This window comes from Hemicordylus capensis, chromosome 6, assembly GCF_027244095.1.
Source record: "Hemicordylus capensis ecotype Gifberg chromosome 6, rHemCap1.1.pri, whole genome shotgun sequence".
Lineage (NCBI taxonomy): Eukaryota > Metazoa > Chordata > Lepidosauria > Squamata > Cordylidae > Hemicordylus > Hemicordylus capensis.
The window spans coordinates 90708951-90727929 of record NC_069662.1 but is presented as its reverse complement, the minus strand read 5'-3'; the positions used below and the strand labels follow the sequence as shown (position 1 = coordinate 90727929).

Here is an 18979-nt window from a genome sequence, read left to right as displayed (position 1 = left end):
GCATGTTTTCTCCCAAATTAAATCTCACTGATTTCAGTAAGACTTTGTCCCAAGTAGGGAATTCAGGGTGGCCAGAACCTAAGGGGTTTACTCATGGTTCAAATGGGCCATAAGCCAGAATCTGGCTTTTAAAAAGCCAAATCTGGCCACCTATGAAGAGCTCATACAGCTACAGGTGGGGTGGGGGGCGGTTCCTTTAAAAAGCAGGTAAGGTCCTGATCCTCCGCTACCCCACCGCTATTCTGGATGTGGCTCTCACTTTTCAAAAAGCCACACACAGCAGCAGCACTGCTCACAACAGTCTGCTGTGGTGTTGGCATGAACATGACACGTCATGTGCATGCTGATGCCGCACGCAGGCTACTGGGAGTAGCACTACAACCATGGCGGGCTTTTGAAGAGCAACCACCACACCCAGAATAGTGGTGGGGTGGCGGACGAGCAGGTAAGGTCCTGCTTACCTGCTTTTTAAAGGAACTTACCTGCTTTTAAAAGCAGGGCCTTCTCTGTGGCTGCTCCCAGGCTGTGGAATGCACTCCCAGCAGAAATTCATAATCTTAACTCCTTACTGACCTTCAAGAGAGTCCTTAAAACTCATCTGTTTGGCCTGGCCTTTCAGGGTTTTTATTAGTTTTAATTGTTTTAATGCTAACCTGGTTTTCAGGGTTTTAATTGTTATGATAGTTTAATTGTTTTTTAAGATGTTTTAATTGGTGTTAATATTTATATCTCTATTTTAATTGTTATTGGTTTTAATGGTTTCTGTTTTTAATTGTAAACCGCCCTGAGCCATTTCGGAAGGGCGGTATAAAATAAAATAAAATAAAATAAAATAAAAGGAACTGACCCCTGAACTGGTTCAAATGCCAGTGCCCGAACCGGTTTGGTGCTTCCCTAAGGAGGCATTGACCAGTTTGGGTGCATCCTTAGTCCCAAGTCAGTGGGCATAACCTTGTAAACTCACAGAGCCAGAAATGCAACAGAAATAGAAGCAAGAGAGAAAAGTGGGTCATTTCTGTTTGAAAAGCTATTTGGGGGCATTTGTAGGAAGAATGCATTATTGTTTTCTCTATTGGCTTGATTTATCTGTACAGTTTAGAAGTCATTCACGAAAAAAGGAGCTTTGACCCAAAGCATGTCAGAGATTTTTAAGTGTCATATAATGGGTTGACAAGCTGGGCTGACAACCAGATGGACATTTTGTACGTGGAATGGAATAAGGAGCAATTTTCACTAATCCCCCCTTCCCTCTGCAACCCTCTGTTCCTCCCAGAAATATATAGCTGAGGATCCCACAACCCTCAGCGTTATAGTAGTCTAAATGTCAGGCCTGTACCTCAATTGTTTTTTAAGATATTGCATCACAACAGTTTATGACTACATTGCTCCATTGTACCACCAGATAAGCTTCCAGAACACAAAAGAGGAAAAGATAACTTAAGTGTACACTGAAAACAGATATGCCTGTGTTATAGAACCACCAGTTTATCACTTCACTAAATAAGCAGGCATACACATTAGGTGCAAATCATAGGAATCAGCCCTCATTGTATTTTGTATTTTGCATATGCAATAGTGATGCTGCCGGGCAGGGGTGTACACAGAACCGGCTTCTGCAGTTAGATTTGAATTTGGATCAGATTCAAATAGGACCACGGTTCCGTGACCTGGTTTGATTGAACCGGTCTCTTTGGCTGAACCGGGGCAAACCAGGCTTGTAAAGAGGAATCCGGTAGGGATTCCCCTTTACAAGCCTGCCAAACCGCCAAACCGATCTGCCACAAACTGGCCGGTTTGGTTCACGATCGGACTGGTTGAATTGGCCCAGTTCGTGCACACCCCTACTGCAGGGCATGCAGAAGAGCCCACAGCAGAGTGGCCAAACTTAATTTTACAGAAAGAGACATTACGGTGACAGGGACAACTGTGGATCAAGCTACCCACTTCCACACAAAGCAGTAGGCTCTGATGGCAGTGGAACTTTAAAAAAATGGGAGCCTACAAAGGTATTACTGGGGGAAAGGAGTGCTTGCAAAAGGAAGACTGGAATGTCCTGCTCTAAAGAGCACGCTCAGTTCATGTGGAGTTGCCGGAGGCCCTCAGTGCTTTGCATGGATCCAGTATGCATCCTAGATGGCTTCCCAGCACCCCCCACAACATGCAGAATTTCCTTGGCACAAGTGGAACATCGGAAGCTGCCTTATACCGAGTCAGACCATTGGTCCATCTAGGCCAGTATTATCTACACAGACTGGCAGCAGCTTCTACAAGGTTGCAGGCAGGAGTCCTCTCTCAGCCCTATCTTGGAGAGGCCCAAGAGGGAACTTGGAACATTCTGCATGCAAGCCTGCAGGCGCTCTTCTCATCCCTTGAGGGGAATATCTTACAGTGCACACACATGTTGTCTCCCATTCAAATGCAAACCAAGGCAGAACCTGCTTAGGAAAGGGGACAATCCATGCTTGCTCCCATGAGTCTATGTTAGAAAGGGTTCCTCAAGGTTCAAAAACCATCTACAAAAAGAGGCTTTTTTTAAAAAAATGTGCCAAAGCTTGAAAATAGAAGGCTTGTAACAAAGAGTCCTTCCAGGCGCATTTTTTGGAGGGTGGGGGTAAAAAGCAGGCCGCAACTCTAAACAATAAGTTCAAGCTTGCTCATAAAACACTTGCCAGGTACCACCGTCCCACAACAACTGCCCTCTTCCTTTCTGCCCTTCTGACATCCACAGTAGGGACTCCATTGCTTTGGAGAGCTGCATTCCCCAGACGTCTGGAATGCTGTCAATGAAGGATTCTTCCAGGCATCAGGGAGGGAGGCAGGCCTCACATAGACGTTTTCAGTGAGACTGTACTGCTGCCCCACCACCATTGAGAGAATGGGTTCAAAGAACCGTGAAGAGACATGCAAAGGGAGCGTGGCCACACACAAAGGGGGGCATGGCACGGGCTCTGGAGAGCTGTGCAAGCTCTCCCGAGCTTATTTCCAGCCAGCTTTTACTGTCTGGCTTTGTTTATTTTCCTTAAACACATCCAGCCAGCAAATGCTAGCTGGAAATGCGGGCGGGCCCTCCAGTAATCAGGCCATGCTCTTTGCATGTGACGTCATGCGGGAGGGACATGGACCGCCCTTCCACTGGCTATGCCACTGCGCTGCCCAAAAACAGATAAATTTGGGCCGAGGAAAGGGTGTGTAGTCTAAGGGTTGTGGGTTCACAGAGTTAGGGAGATGCAGGGGCGTAGCTAGGGGAGAGGGGACCCGTGTTCATCCCTCTCTCGGGCGGCCCCCCAGAGTGAGGGAGACAATGAAGAAAATAGGGAGGGATGGAGTGGAGGGCCCTCAGGAGGTGGGGGCCCGTGTTCTTTGAACCCTTTCGTTCAATTATAGCTACGCCCCTGGGGAGATGTGTTCAGATCCTGTTGTGCTCCTGGTGATATCATGACAAAGTTCAAATCAGGAATTAGGCCCGGGAAGTGGGCGGGAATAATTTTTTTAAAAAACACACACACAATAAAAATAAAAAGCTTTGTTTCAAAAGTTGAAACAAGCAAAAAAAACTCAATCACGACTTTTATTTCCCCTACCACATTATTTAGGAACTGTGTTAACACAGAAGTGGAAAGACATGTGCCTTTGCCTGAAAAATGGATTATGTTCTATTGACTTGCACAGCATGTCAACAATTAATCGACCAGAGTGCATGAATACAACCCATGGTTTAGCCATCCATTGGAAATAATATCATTTCATGAATGGCATCAAGAAGTAATCTAATATTGCTGTTTTGCACTTGGCTAAACATGCCCGGAGTTCTTTGAAATGAGAGAGTGGAAAGCATTATAGCTATATATATATATATAGAGAGAGAGAGAGAGAGAGAGAGAGAGAGAGTTTTAAAAGGCTTTGTTTAAGCTAAAATGAACTGATGTGCTCTTTTCTTGTGCGGGAGCAAATTCTTAGCATCTCTGGGCATGGTCTAGCTAAAAAGAGAACTGCTTAACCCTGGCTGGATCACGCCCAGAGGTTTTAAGGAGTTCCATGGGAGAGAGAAAGAAAAGGACGTTGATATTCCCATTGACATCTGATTACATTTGGTTGGTCATACTGATTGATAGAAACAGAACTTTTGGCTCACTTCCCTCCCCCCCACCCCACCCCCCCAAGCTATTAGTCATTTTTGAAATCAGTCCCTGCTTCATTGTCAGCAAACTGACATTTTAAACAGCAGATATAATCAGGGGGAGGAGAGAAAATACAGCTTATGGGTGGACTGACCTTGCAGGGAGAGGAGGGTCTGCTTTGCCAGCTACCAGCCACGAAGACCTGTGATAGGCGTATCTGTATCTCTTATTGTCCACTGGAACTATATCCATGAGTACGATGAACTTGGCTTCTGGATCCACACCCGAAAAGGAAACCCTAATGGTTGGAAACATTCTTCTGAAATAGACAGACACAAATGAGATGAGGAACATATAAATAAGAGTCCCGAGGAAGCTGATCCGAAACAGACACTATTGTGTGGCCACCAGAGAGAAAGGGAAATTCCAAACATGCTTGTCTATATCTGTTTGCAGATATTTAAAACAATCTGCATCTCCCTACAATATACATTGTGTCCATGTGTGCGCGCGCGTGTGTGTGTGTGTGTTTTATGTACACACACACACACACACACTTTTATATACAGTCAGTGACATGATATGCAGTCATGCACAGAGGTGGATTAACGTAGTAGCAAATGTAGCATTTGCTACGGGCCCCACGTTTTTGAGGGCCCCGCACACCCAGCTTCCAACTGGGAATTAAAGTTAAAACTTTACTTGTTTTATTTGGTCCATGTTAGATAAAATATCCCTTTTCTGCTAAATGTGCCTTTTAAGAGAAGGCCCAATACAGCATCTGTCCAGTGGCTGTTGCTGCTGCCTACCACATTTTTCTTTTTAGAGTGTGAGCCCTTTGGAGACAGAGAAGCATCTATCCACTCTTTGTTTTTCTATGTAAACCACTTTGAGAATTTTGATTGAAAAACGGTATATAAATGTTCACTGTTGTAGTAAGTGTGAGTTTGTGGCTTGGTCTCCCATACTCCAAAATATAGCAAATGAAAAAATTGAATTACTTTACTATGCAAGTAAATATTTTACGTTTTAATATTTATGTGCATTTTTAAAAAAAATTTAGGGCCCCTTTATAACATATGCTACAGGCCCCACACTAACTTAATCCAGCCCTGGTCATGCAGAGCCATAAGGCTCCATCCTGGGGTTGCTGCAGAATTGTAAGCCAACCAGCCTGACACCTTTCAGGAGAAGCCATTTTGCAAGCAGCATTATCACAGCTGATGCAGTAAAGCTGCTTCTGAAGAATGTCCCAGCTGGCTTCTGAGTCTGCACTGCAGCAGCCCCAGGACAGAACCTTATTCCTCTGCACAACTGTGCATCCTGTAACCCATCTCTCTCTCTCTCTCTCTCTCTCTCTCTCTCTCTCTCTCACACACACACACACACACAAACACACACACACACACCCCAAATACAAACCATAACCACCACCTAAAACATACATATGACAAGTTTTCTGGAGAACAACTTCTTAAAATACATTATCAAATGTACCTTTTAAATACAAAGTTATCTTTAAACTGGGAGATTCAGCTTTATATACATTCTCCATTTTAGAACTGTACAGCCATGAGGAAAGCCTTTTTTTTTTTTGCTTCAGCAGTCCTATGTATTTGTGAATCTTTGAGTTTGTCCATTCATGTAAAAATTTGTGTTTGATTAAGTATCAAAATAATTTGTTATCCAGAAAACTCATCTTATGTATGTTTTGTTTGTATTTCCAGTTGTTCGTAGTAATAATACAGATTCTTTTCTATACATTTATTTGTACCTTGGTTTTTGATTGATATTCTAATTTGTGGTTTACCCTTGGTCTTTTTGGAACCTCCTCCTTTGTGGTTGATCACACACATACATGACAAGCCTGTTGGTAAGATGATGTTCAACTTCTTCATTCATACACAACAAGCCTGTTAAGTTGCTTTTCAACTTTTTCATTCATACACACACACACACCCTACAAGACAGGACAAAGGAGCAGCAGGCTGAACAGACAAAGACCATGTAGGAGAGGGGGGAAATCAGGTTATGAGAAACTATAGGATGTACAGATCACAGGGTATTTTTGGATATCATGCAGGTCCTGGAAATGCCTCTGTACTGTGGACTCTGGATGAGATGCAGAAGCATGAGTTACTCAGGCCTCCGTTTTGCATTACATCTAGAGTTTTCAGTGTAACTTTGCTTACTTGCTGTAACTGAGCGTGCAGCACTAGGGATATTTTGCCTTTAATGCTGCACACACAACCCGGTGCTAATAGAACACTATTTAATTTCCACTCAATGGGCTGGGGGAGAGGGGTTGCCTTACAGGGCCAGGGAAGGCATACTTGCATTTTCCATTTCAAGAAGCCTCCACAGGAAATATGCTCAACTGCTGGAGCACACATTCCTCAAGGAACTAAGTTAGCTGGGACCAGCAGCCTTCCACTGCTGTACATCTCAGTGCTCTTCTACCTGGTCATTATAAAGATGATGCCACATGATGCAAGAACTGGTACCTGCATTTGCTTGTTTTAGCTCTTCCTTCCCCAGCACTTTTTCCATTTGTATTTATTAAGGCCAAACTATACATGAAGGTGCAGGTGGCACCAATGAGAGTTTTCCTTTCCAGGCAAGTAACAGCAATGGAGGGGACAAATCCAGATCAGGACTGTGGTGGAGGCCAAGGCTTGAAACTCCCCTTCCCACATGCCATGGTGTGGAATTCAGATTGGGCCCTCACAGCTCTGATTTAAGGGGAAACAATGCAAGTCAGCTCTAGTGACATACTTAGGAGCTGCTGTAGCTAAATGGAAAAGCTCTGTCTGGAGTCGGGTTTCTCTAGTTCAAATCAGGGTTTTTCTAGTTCAGATCTCACCTCTACCATACTCACTAGGTGGACTTAAGCAAGCGGCTCAGCCTCTGTAGCAATATGGGGTTAATACTATTTGCATAGATGATAAAACTGTTGTGATGATAATATCAAAAGTGTACATGTGAAGCACTTTGCACACTTAAAAAGTGCTATGCAAATGCAAATTATTATTATTATCAATAAATAATATTGTACTGTGCAGTTTGTCTTTTTGATTTTTGTATCATTATTTGAAATTGTGAATCACCTTGAGTGTACTGACAGAAAGGCAAATAGATAAATTTAGGCATTTTTTCGGGGGGGGGGGGAGCATTATGGCAAAGAGAAGTTTCCAGAAATCATGAAATGATGGGCATTGCTGCAGAGGAAGGAAGCAGACATGCTGGTGTTCCTTACTATTCTTCAAAGGATAAAGTATTCCCATATGTAAGTGGGACAATGGATGCTCTAAAACTAAAACCTTTTCAAACTGTACATCATTTGCAGCTTTGAGGAGGAGTTGTGTCATTGCTATCTAAGCCATTGGCACTGTACAATAGGTGCCTGTGGCATTCTCACAACCATATTAACACCAAATTCACCATCTCAATGAAATCTGGAGATTTCACTGAGAAATTCTGAACTATCAGGAGGAGGGAGAGTTACATTTTCCCATTGACAAAAATTGCTCTTTAAACCCTGGCTCCATTGTGACTGGGGATGATGGGAGTTATAGTCCAACCACACCTAGGGACCCAAGGTTGGGAACCCCTGATTTGGTTAACCTTCCCGGATGCAGTTCAAGGCACAGCAGAAGAGAGAATTGCTGTCCTAATGCTCTATCATGACATTAATATATACAGCACATTGGTTTGATAAAAACAATGGTGATTTTTCAGCTGTTTTCAGCCATTCTTGATGCTTTGGGTATAGGGCACAGACCATATTTTCTCCATCCCAAACTTAACGGGGGGGAGGGAAATTAGTTAATAACGGGGGGGGGATCCAAGCAAAACCAAAGCTACTTTTTGTAATGCTACTTTGGTGTATCCCTATCTTCTATATTCCCCATACCAATTGAAATAAAAGGGAGCATAAGATTTCTGCACAATCCCCACAGCAACTTAAGGTCCATCTTCAGTTATAACCAGCACGTCTGGTGACGACTCAGAGGCGGGCCTTTTCTGTAGCTGCTTCTGGGCTGTAGAATGCAATCCCAGCAGAAATCCATAATCTGAGTTCATTATTGGCCTTCAGGAGAGCCCTTAAAACCTATCTGTTTGGCCTGGCCTTCCAGGGTTTTTTAACGGTTTTTAAACTGTAAAGGTTTGGCCTGTTTTCCAGGGTTTTAAAAACTGCTTTAATTGTTTTAATAATAGTTTTATGTTGTCTTTACTGTTTTTGATTTTAACAGTTAATTGATTTTAGTTTTATTTTAATGTAAACCTCTCTGAGCCATTTTTTGGAAGGATGGCATAGAAATCAAATAGAAAGATAGATAGATAGATCCTTCTCTGCTTTTTAAAAAATTATCTATTAATTTTTTAAAGTACTATTTATAATATCCCTGTCGAATCTACAAGTCAAAGTCACCAGATGTGGATTATCAGGGCTGCTGCACACATACTGGTTCATCACTCAGCGACTGCAACATCAGCCGATGACAAGCAGGTTTGAAACAGTCATCACAGATCAACCACAGGCGGAGTTCTCATATCATCTGACCCCACCTCAGGCGCATAGCTTTTCAGTGGAAGCAGTTCTCACGTTCAGCTGCTGGATCATCCAATGTCATAGAGTCATGGAGTGATCAGACACTGGGCAGAGATGAGCACATCAGTAGTACCCCTTAATAAACGTTACGGGATATTTTCTAGCACAATCCAAACTGGGGAAACCTGACATTGATTATTCCAGTCCTCACGCTCACGCCTAGAGGCTTCCTTATGGTAAACCCTTTGTTTTCCGGACTTCAGTTTGCAGCTTCTATTCTCGCATTCCTTTTATTTCCCTGCGTGCGGGCGTGTGTTTGTGTGTGTGTGTGTTTCTTTAGAATCCTTTTTCAGATGCAACAGCAACCACGCAATAAAAACAAAATGTTAAACTGGAGGAGGCAGGCCTCCCTTCGGCGCTGCTGCAGCGTCTTACCTGCCCGATTTGGTGATGATCATCTCTGTGCCCAGCTCGTGGAATTTGTCCCACAGCTCCTTGGTCTCCAGACTGCAGGAGATCTTGGCCATTTCCTCGCTGGGGATGATGGGGGTGGTGGGGATGAGGGGTTCGGTGCACAGGGAGGAGGGACTGCCAGTGCTGCCGAAATCCCCAGGCGTGTCCAGGCCGGGCAAGTCGCTCAGAGGCTGAGAACAAGACGACTTCTCCACAAATTGTTCTGAAAGGGGGGCAGAGAGAGGGGCGGGCGGAAAGGGGCAACAGCCCGGTGAGGAGAAGGCTGCTCCTGATGAACAAACAAATCACCGCGGTCAGAGTCCAAGAAAGCCGCTTGGACCGCCCAGAAGGCGGCCAGCAAGACCAGAGAGAGGCGCAACTGACAATCACCGGGAAGAATTCTCGTCTACAGTCAAGAACCAGAAGCGAAATTGACATGCACAGAGAAAAGGCCGGAACAACTCACCGTGAAATTGACACATGCGAAACGGACAAAGTTCTTAGGAGCAGAGAGAAGGAAAGCAATCAAAATTGGGTGTCCTCCAGTGTTCCCTTTAACAAGGTTTCCCAGATGTTGTTGCAATAGCCTTTGCTTGGGGATTATGGGAGGTGTAGTCCACATCTGGGAATCCCTGCAAGAGGGAACACAGGTGTCCTCCCTCTCTCGCCTGACCTGAGAGCCCCATCTTTTACTTGGACTGCAGTCCCGTTGAACACAGTAGGGCTTCCCTCCAGATGAAGAGGTTCTAAGGCTGGGTTACAAACCGGATTTATTTAGCAAGACGTGTGAGAGGCAACATCAAAATCAGTTGGAGCGTGAAGTAAACAGAGAATTTGGAAATGGGGTGGGGGGGCCTCTTCGGCGTTTGCAGCCCGTTTATGGAATAGCGTCTCCAGCGAGGTTTGCCTGGCATCATTACTTTGTCCTTTTAGGTGCCAGGTCTAGAAGAACAACCTTTTTGTTCACACAGGCCTTTTAAATTCGGGTTTTTCGAGATTTGTTGTGATTTTTAACTATTTTTTAAAATGAGTTTTTAAGCTGTTTTGTATTGCATTTTGGATTTTCCTTTTTGTCTGTTATGATGTAATGTGTTATGTGTTTTTTATTGTATGTTTTAATCCTCTGTTGTGAGAAGCCCAATTTGTTATGGGGAAGCTAACAAATAAAGTTTGTTTGTTTGTTTGTTTGTTTGTTATTGAGAGATGCGTTGACATAGGAGTGAGTGAGGCACAGTGGACGACCATACCGTGAGGCACAGTGGACGACCATACCCATGCAACCAAGCTTAAACAGCTGTGGAAGATGTGCAGGTCAGGCCGCCTAGGCATGCATACTCGCAAGTAAGCCCCACTGTGTCTAATGAAGCTTGCTCTCTAGTAAGCGTGTTTAGGACGATAGTCTTAAGCATGTTAGCTCTAATGGCGATCAAGTATGACTAGGGCCGGATCCTGTCCTCGCGGGTTGTCACAGTGAAAGAGCTACAACCTCCCGCTGTTTTGGTTCTGCGTGCAAGTGGCTGTTGAGAGAAAGGTTGCCTTATAGGTTCCCAAGAGATTCCTGCTTAAGCAGAGGAATTGTCTAGCAGAGGGATTCCCCAACAGTACTCCTAGGGGTACTCCCAGGCGGTACTCGGAAGCCGCCTTGCCTCACCACGGGGCAGCCACAGCCGCATTAGACCGTTGCATTTATGGGACATCCAGTAAGTTCAGTTACTCATAAGCAGTCTTGTGACATTAATGGGTCCAGTTTACTTGTCCTATTAATTTCAGTGGGAGTACTCAAGAGTAACTTAGTCTGGATACAAGGTGTACCAGAGTACCACGTCTTAGAATTGTGTGTGTGTGTGTGTGTGTGTGTATAAAATAATTAATTCAGTTTCTATACCGCCCTTCCAAAAATGTCTCAGGGCGGTTTACACAGAGAAATAATAAATAAATAAGATGGATCCCTGTCCCCAAAGGGCTCACAATCTTTAAAAAGCCCCATAAGATTAAAAAAAGTCACCGGAGGTACTGTGCTGGGGGTGGAGACGGCCAGTTACTCTCCCCCTGCTAAATAAAGAGAACCATCAAGTTAAAGGGTGCCTCTTTGCCAAATTAGCAGGGGTTATATGCCACCTAATGACAGCAGGGAAGCAACCTGCTTAGAGAGCAGGAGGCTGTTGGTTCAAATCTCCGCAGGTGTGTTTCCCAGAATATGGGAAACTCCTATACTGGCACCAGTATAGGAAGGTGCTGAAAGGCATCATCTCAGACTGAGTGGGAGAAGGCAATGGTAGACTACTCCTATATTCTACCAAGAAAACCACATGACTCTGTGGTGTCTCTCTCTCTCTCACACACACACACACACACACACACCTGCATTTCACTACAGTGGTATTTTATTTTATTTCAGTATTTTATCTCACTGTTCGTGCAAGGAGTGAGCCCAGAGCTCCTTGGATCTTGGATACTCACAATAACACTGTGAGGTAGGTTCGGGGCTGAGAGAGAAGTGACTGGCCTAGAGCTACCCAGTGAGTTCCATGGCTGAACAGGGATTTGAACTTGGGTCTCAAGTGTTTTAAAAGGTTGAGAACCCCGTCTACTGAACAGTGATCGTTCGATTTGTGTCTCTCAGGCAGCAGGGACATATGCTAAACCGCAGTTTATGTCGCCTAGTTAACCTCTGTCTCCCTCACAGGCTGGGAACTTACTGTATTTACAGACTAGAGCAGAAGATTCGAAGAAACCCCATCGAATCTATTTCAGAGACCCCTCAAAATCATTACACTGATCATTAATTTTCAGGAGATCAGGAGAGCGGTTTGTGTGGAAATAGTAGAGGTTAGAGGATGAAGAGGTCACCTTGCCACGGATTAACAGCCGGTTGTTATTATCCAGCGGCACAACCCGAAGGGGAAGGTCTCCCTTTCATTTGAAAGGTGCTTGCGCAGGAGAACTTTCCCCGTGACTTGCGTTTAGGCGCGTGAGATTCCAGCGGATAAGGCCTCTCGACTGGACGAGTCAGCTTGATGGAAGGCAGGGAGCTTGTCTAATTGCCCCGATTATCGTCGCCCTTCAAAAAAGCAACCACTTGAGGGCCTAGCGTGGGGGGAGGCCTTATCCAGCCGGCCGAGCCAGCAGAGAACTTCGGAAGGGAGGCTCAAAATAGGACTTGCCCTCCTACGGGATTGGAGACCGGCCAGACCCACCGACTGGACTGGAGCGATTCCCGCTCACCTAACAGGGCCGACTCTGTCTCGCGGTCGTCGCGATCACACGGCAGGACTCCAAAGTACCACCGAATGCCAGAATAGCCCCCGCTCTGATCTCGTCTTCTGCACATTTTAAAAGGGACTAGTCTGGAATAAAGTTCGGATTTGAAGCACCATGACTAGCGAGCAAGTCCCACTGAACTTACTTCCGAGTAAACACGTTTAAGATTGTGCTGGAACTAATTCCCAGGTAAATTTGCTTTGGACTGGGATGAAAGCGAAAAGCAAGCCTTATACGTATGGACTTTATCGTGGACCTCAGGGTACAATCCTAAACAGGGGTGTAGCTAACAGGGGTGTAGTTCAAAGAACCTGCACCCCCCCCTCCTGAAGGCCGCCCAGCTCCACCCCTCCCTATTTTCTTCATTATTTCCTTCAGTCTGAGGGGCTGCTGGGGAGAGGGGGTGAACCCGGCCCCCTCTCTCCTAGCTACGCCTCTGATCCTAAACATTTTTAAGGTCATATAACCAATGTTATTCGAAATCTTTCCAGTCCCTATTGAATCGGTGCACAGTCTTATCCACAACTCTCTTTTCGGGTTAGTTTGACTTCAGTAGGCTTGAATAAAAACCCCCATGGGACTCGGCTGCCCATTTAAATCCGAATAATGTTGGTGTTGAAGTTCTGTACCTTACAGAAGACGGTGAACATTTATCTGATTAGCTCCTAACACAGTCAATGTAACACTGAGGCTCGTGTTAACGACAAGGTTGATTCTGAAAGAGGATCTACATTTCCCAGTATACACACGCACTCTAGATCTGGTAGATGGGGGAAATAGATGAACATTTATTATCCAACATGCTATTTGGGGCATAATCCGTACGTAAATTCTTCGCCGCCGTCCCATCGAAAGGAATGCATCCTGCTCATGTACAGTCTAGCTGAAATGGAACTTACACAGCGAAACCTCTAGGTGGATTGTGACCAAATCCCTCTGCTAACATTTCTAACAGCCCATCTATACTCGTTGACACTAATTTAACAGAACGCTAGACCCAAATTTGTGCGCGTAGGGTGACTTCCAAAAAAACTATTGCATAGACTTGGGAGTAACCGCTTCGAACTGGGGGGACTAATTTCCCAGTAAACACGCCCAGAGAACTGCACTCTTGGATTACAGCCTTAGAAAACTCCAAGTTCTTGATTTCAAGAAGAAGGGGAGGGGAGAGAAAAAACCAGCGAAAGGCTTGTCCTACTTAAATGCAACAGATGCACAGCTATGGATAGGACCTGAGGATAAGTTTTGCTAGATATTTAGCTGTGATTTTGATCCTGTTTGCTTACACCCGGATCTCAACGGGACATTCCAGTTAAATTTCCCTAGTATCTTACATTCATGGATAAGATAAAGTTTTAAATATGGAAGAGTCAAACTCGCTTTACAGTTTGACTCTTCAGAAACAAATCTATGTTTACTTGAACAAACATGTGGCATTGCAAACACACACACACCCCAACAACCCTTAACCTTTCGCAGCAAAACGGAGCGGTTTTCTAGCTTCACATATCACGGAGGTTCTCTAGCCTGACCTGACTACAGTAGTCAGCCCCATCGCAGCCCTTCAGGACACTTGGATCTCACGGCTTATTAACCCTCCGCCCCAGATCTGGCAATAATCGGTGGCCCGGATCATAAACATCCATTTGGACGCTGTCCCTTTGGGTTTGCTAGGACCCACTTGTTCGGAACAGGCTGCAGACCGAAGTAAACATCCTGGTGATTTCATTTCAGGGTAATGGGCCTTCCCGTAAAGCCCAGCACTTCTGGGGCTGAAGATCGGGTTTTTATCCGCTGAAATCTCCAGTTGGGGAAGTAGACCGAGCCGGGGAAGTCACAAGTGTGGGGCCAGTCCTTCCCATGAGGGGGCGGCTGGCCTTATTTCAGAGCCGGCAACTAGGTTTGCGCGCGGAATGTACAGGGAGTATATTTGGGACACGATCCAGACACAGTTAAGAACCCTTTCGTGCCATTGACTTCAATGAGGTTATAGAAATGTTAGCCTTTGGTTTTTCCCCGAGCCCAGACCAAAAGAGAAGCAACTTTATTCCGACCTCCTGCTGAATAATCTTAGCGAATTTAGGGAATTTAGAGGATCTGGCCGTTCGGAGTTTCTCCAGACGCGGAGTTTGTCTGGAGAAACACAACAGGAGGACGAAATCAGTGTTTTCTTAAGAGCCCGCGGGAGGGCATGACCGTGCAACATTTGCCACAGGCATAAAGACTGTCATTTTCGTTGGCCGCGAAAAAGTTTAGCAAAGAACTCTAAAGCAAATCCGACCGACCGACCCTCAGAATGAAGCCTTATTTAAAATGTCCTTAAATCGATGACGTTAGGGGATTATTTTCCTGTAAGTAAACAAAGCCCCTTCCGTACCAAACTGGTAAATAACTGCGGACTGGATATAGTATTATGATCTCTTCATTTACCAAAAAACAAAAGCAAAAAACAACACCACCCCAGCAACGTGTTCATTGTCCAAGATGGTCTGGTGTAAATCTTTAAAGTGATCTCTCTCTTTCTTCCCCTCCGAAGTGATCGCTTCCTCTAAACACACATTATTTCTACGAAGGCGGTTAAAGCGAAGTCTCGAGGGATTTATAAAATGGTTGCAAGTTCGTGTGTGCAGACAACTATTAAAAAGCCTACGGAAATTATTTAAGTATGACTCTGAGATAAAGGTTTTCTTCAAGCTTGGAGGGGGGGGGCGTCCAAATGTAGAAGACTGCTGTGCTGTGCAAGTGTTATAAAGTTTAAAGTCTGCAAAACCTAATTTTAAAATAACTCACTTTGGAAGAACAAAGACTCTTGTGGCACCTTAAAGACTAGCAAATATATTACAGCATAAGCTTTTGTGGACTACAGCCCACCTCATCGGATGCATGAAGTGCAGTCCTCAGTAAGCAGAGAAATATACACTGGGAGAGAGAAGCGCATCATGGGCAAAAGGAAATTCAAGAACTACGATTTGTGACAACGGTATATAAAGTTTAAATGTATATAAGGTCAGCACAATAACAATTCACAGCACCAATAATTGGTGAGTATGTTATCATCCTAGCTTTGTTTTAATTCAGGCTTGTAGCGAGAGAGGAAACAATTCTCTCGATTCAGGCCTAAACGAACAAGAATCAAACTTCTTGGTTGATCATATTGTTACAATGATCAGAGATGACATTTTCCTGAAGCTTTGGTTATGAAAGTCAATGAAGCCCCCTTCACTCATAACGCTGTATAGTTTTATTTGTTGTTTTTTTTAAAATGTGTTTCAAAATTACTGTCAGCCTCATCCACTGCCCATGTAATACCAAACGCTTGGATTCTCACGCTAGGTTCTGGAACAGTACTGGGAGTAAGTTCTTGTAGAATCAATGACAGATTTCCACGTGGGATCCGAATATCAGCCGCAGTCCAACCATTTTTATCAGGAAGTCAATTCCACTGAGCTCCATGAGGACTGCTTGCGAGTTAAGCACGTTTCGGACAGGACGGCCACGCAAACCTAGGCTTCACTAGGAGGATGAGGCTGGTGATCCTTCACTAGGAGGATCACAGTTGTAAGCAACACATTGGCTTCCTTCTTTCGGATTGCACTTCAGAACCATCCAAGTTTTGTCACAGACTTCAGCGGGATACGAACCGCACTTTTCATTGGGAAGCTAATCCCATTTTTTCCGAAGATGTTTACTTTTAATCGCCTCATTCTAAGCATCTTTCCTTGGAAGTGTCACACTGATTTATTTCCAGTGGGATTTATTTCCAAGTAAGGATACTCAGGATCGCAGCTCTGGGCACACCATTGGGCTGCGATTGCTGGAAACGAATCACCAATTATTTAAATAAGTCGTGCCTCTGCCTTTACTTGCAGGCGAGTCTTGTTCATTTTAAGTGCAAAGGCTTCCCAATAAGGAACGATTCGGTCTTATGGATATTTACTTTAAAAGCAAGTCCCACCGAGTGGGAAGGTGTCACATGAGTGTGCGCAGATTAACAGCCTTACAATATTTTCTATTGGTTTCCCACGGGGGTACGGAGGCAGAGGTGCACCTGGGCAATTTTGAAGCCTGGACCTAAAGGCCTTTGGAGCCCGCCCCGCTACAAGTTAAGCATATTTTTTTAAACAGGTAGATTCTTGAGGGCACAAACCACACCACCCACGTCAGACTAAAGACTATTTGGGGGCCCCCAGGGGGTGCAGAAGCCCTGAACTTGGCCCGAAGTCCAGGGGTAAGAGCGCCTCTACTCAATCACTTTGCGGGTGTGTGTGTGAGAAAAGACACTTTTGGAGGGGAAGAAAATATGTTTGGCAGATTACAGATATGGGATAGGTTTGGCGGGGGGGGAGTTAAGTAAAGGGGGGGTAACTCCTGAAATACTTGTGGGGGGCACCCCTAAGTTTCCTGAGCCCCTAGTTTTCTAACATCTTTAATTGGATTGTGAATCGGGGTCTCTCTCTCTCTTCTCCCAAATCTATCTCCCTGGTTTAAAGAGCCCCTAAACATGGGATCTAGGCACCAAAAAGAGGACCCGCTTAATCCACGAGTCCTTGGGCTGGTTTTGCAACTGTGCATTTGCTGCTTCCCAAATTTGCCAGCAGCGCTGTATCTGGGTAGAGGGCCCGCCCGAAACGGTTGTTCATATAGCCTTTTTGAAGAGAAAAGAGGCTCTCGGCCCAGTCCCTTCAGGCAGCGGCGGCGGCTCGGACTTTTCTACTTTGCGGCCGAACGGGCGCCCCCTTAGTGGGCTTCTGTTGCCATTAGATTTGATAGATCCCGATCCATCCATAGTTACCCCGAAGGAAGGAAGTCCCACCGTGTTCAATACACCTATGTAAAGAGTGTATAGAACTTACTCGTGCCACGGGACTCTTTATCCTACTTAGGAATATTTGGACGCTGCTTCATCCTCTTGCAGGTTTGGGTTTTTTTTTTAATACACTTGAGTTTCATTTTATTTCACTTTCGATCCGATGTTGATGGTTTGAGTGTCATCAGGACCATCCGGATCAAGGGGAGTTTGGTCAGCGAATCCAATGGGACTTCAAAAGCATCTTGAAGTCCCATTGATGACTGTTTTGAATATGAGAGAGACCCCTACTTCAGAAAGCCCTGTTGAACTCGGTGGGGACTTTCTTCCAAGTAAACATGCAGAGGATCGGGCTACAGTATATATTACATTTCATGTGTTATACTTGCGCGCGGTATGCCATCCCAGAAGAAAGAGCCTCAAAGTCCAATACAAGGAAGCCTGCATGAAATAAACCTCATGCGCTCCATCGCAAGACTGTTACAAACTTCAGGTTTTGAGGACTTTTCCAAGATCACGCCCTCCTTCGCCTCGTCCTCCCTCTCTCCACCTCATTTCTCTTAACATCCAGCCCGATGAAGAGCTCTGGAGGACCCAAAAGCTAGTTTGTGATACTTTCGTTGGGCCTAATAAAAGGTACTCTCTTATTTTGACTCCCGCCCTCCCTGTGGACCCAAACAGCGGCTAGGATTTCCCCCAAAACCAAAACAGGGTCCAAGCAAGCGGGATCTGCAGTGGAAGACACAAACAGCCGCTTAATCGGCCCGGGGGCGGCGCACAGCGTACCCTTGGCGCTGGCACACGAGAGACTTACCCAGCGGTTTGATGGTGTTCTCGGCGCTCTCTTTCTCCTTGGAGCTCCCGCTTGACATGAGCGCCGCGATGGAGAAAGCGTTGGCCCGCGAGGAGAGCTGAGGTTTGGGGGAGGCGGTGTACTCCATGGCTGCGGAGCAAAACTCAAACTCCTGTGGCCGCGCCAAGCCAGACGGTTCCTGCTCCGCTCGCCTCGTTTCCAGGCGGCGCAGAGCTGAATCGCAGCGATCGCCTCGCTCTCCAGCAGCGGGAAGGAATCGCCCAGGTTTGGCCGGGGAGAGAGGGAGGGCAGAAATTTGCCAGTCTCGCGGTTCAGGGAACCAGGCCGGGCAGGGAGGCGGCAGGTGACGCCGCGATCATCCTTTTCCTTCCCTTGAGCGGGCTCGAGGCGACTGCCGGCACTCTTGGGAGGCTAGTAGGACGGAGCCAACTAACCGGGCTGTCGGCGGCTGCCAAGGCAGGAGAGAGCTCACAGTGCGATCGGCCCCCTTCACTCCTCCGCCTTAATTTGCTGGCCGCCTAGATCCTATCGGCTGCCGGCCAATCAGCGCCTGGCCACGTCAGGGCTCCCTGATCCCCCGCAGGAGAGGCGGGGGAGGGCGAGGCCCAGAGGAACTCCTGCACCCTCCCCTCCTCCAGGCCACCGAAGCCCCCAAGGCGCTGGCCCAGCCCTCTGTCAGAAGACCCACTGAAGTGGGGGAAGGGCCGTCTGGAGCATCCACCCCCAGGTTTGAGGGGGCAGGGGGACCATTTAGGAGGAGGGGGTAATGTATTGCGTCCGTCTCCGCCCGCAGGTGGCGATTCCTGGGGGCACCGGCCGCCACCTCTGAGCATCTCAGTGGCTCTCAACGCCGAGCGACCTTTATCAACAGGATAATATAATCCTTGGACTGAGAGTGAAGGATGCAAGGCTAGCGATTCTTACTTGGGATTCAGCCAATGTGGACATCTTCTGGGGAGGGACGCAAATCCCTG

At 46.0% G+C, this 18979-nt stretch overlaps 1 protein-coding gene across 3 annotated transcripts in view; it reads right to left on the bottom strand.

Moving 5' to 3' along the window:
* TBX20 (T-box transcription factor 20) overlaps positions 1-18436 on the bottom strand; it is a 55606-nt gene extending 37170 nt beyond the window's left edge. For all 3 annotated transcript variants that reach the window (XM_053265018.1, XM_053265019.1, XM_053265020.1), the window contains exons 1-3: positions 18006-18436; positions 9106-9346; positions 4273-4437 (exon numbers count right to left, since the gene is read on the bottom strand). In XM_053265018.1, coding sequence (XP_053120993.1) covers positions 4273-4437; positions 9106-9346; positions 18006-18132 — 533 coding nt within the window. In that variant the 5' untranslated portion in view covers positions 18133-18436. The remainder of the gene's footprint in view (positions 1-4272; positions 4438-9105; positions 9347-18005) is intronic.
* Positions 18437-18979: the final 543 nt, after the last annotated feature.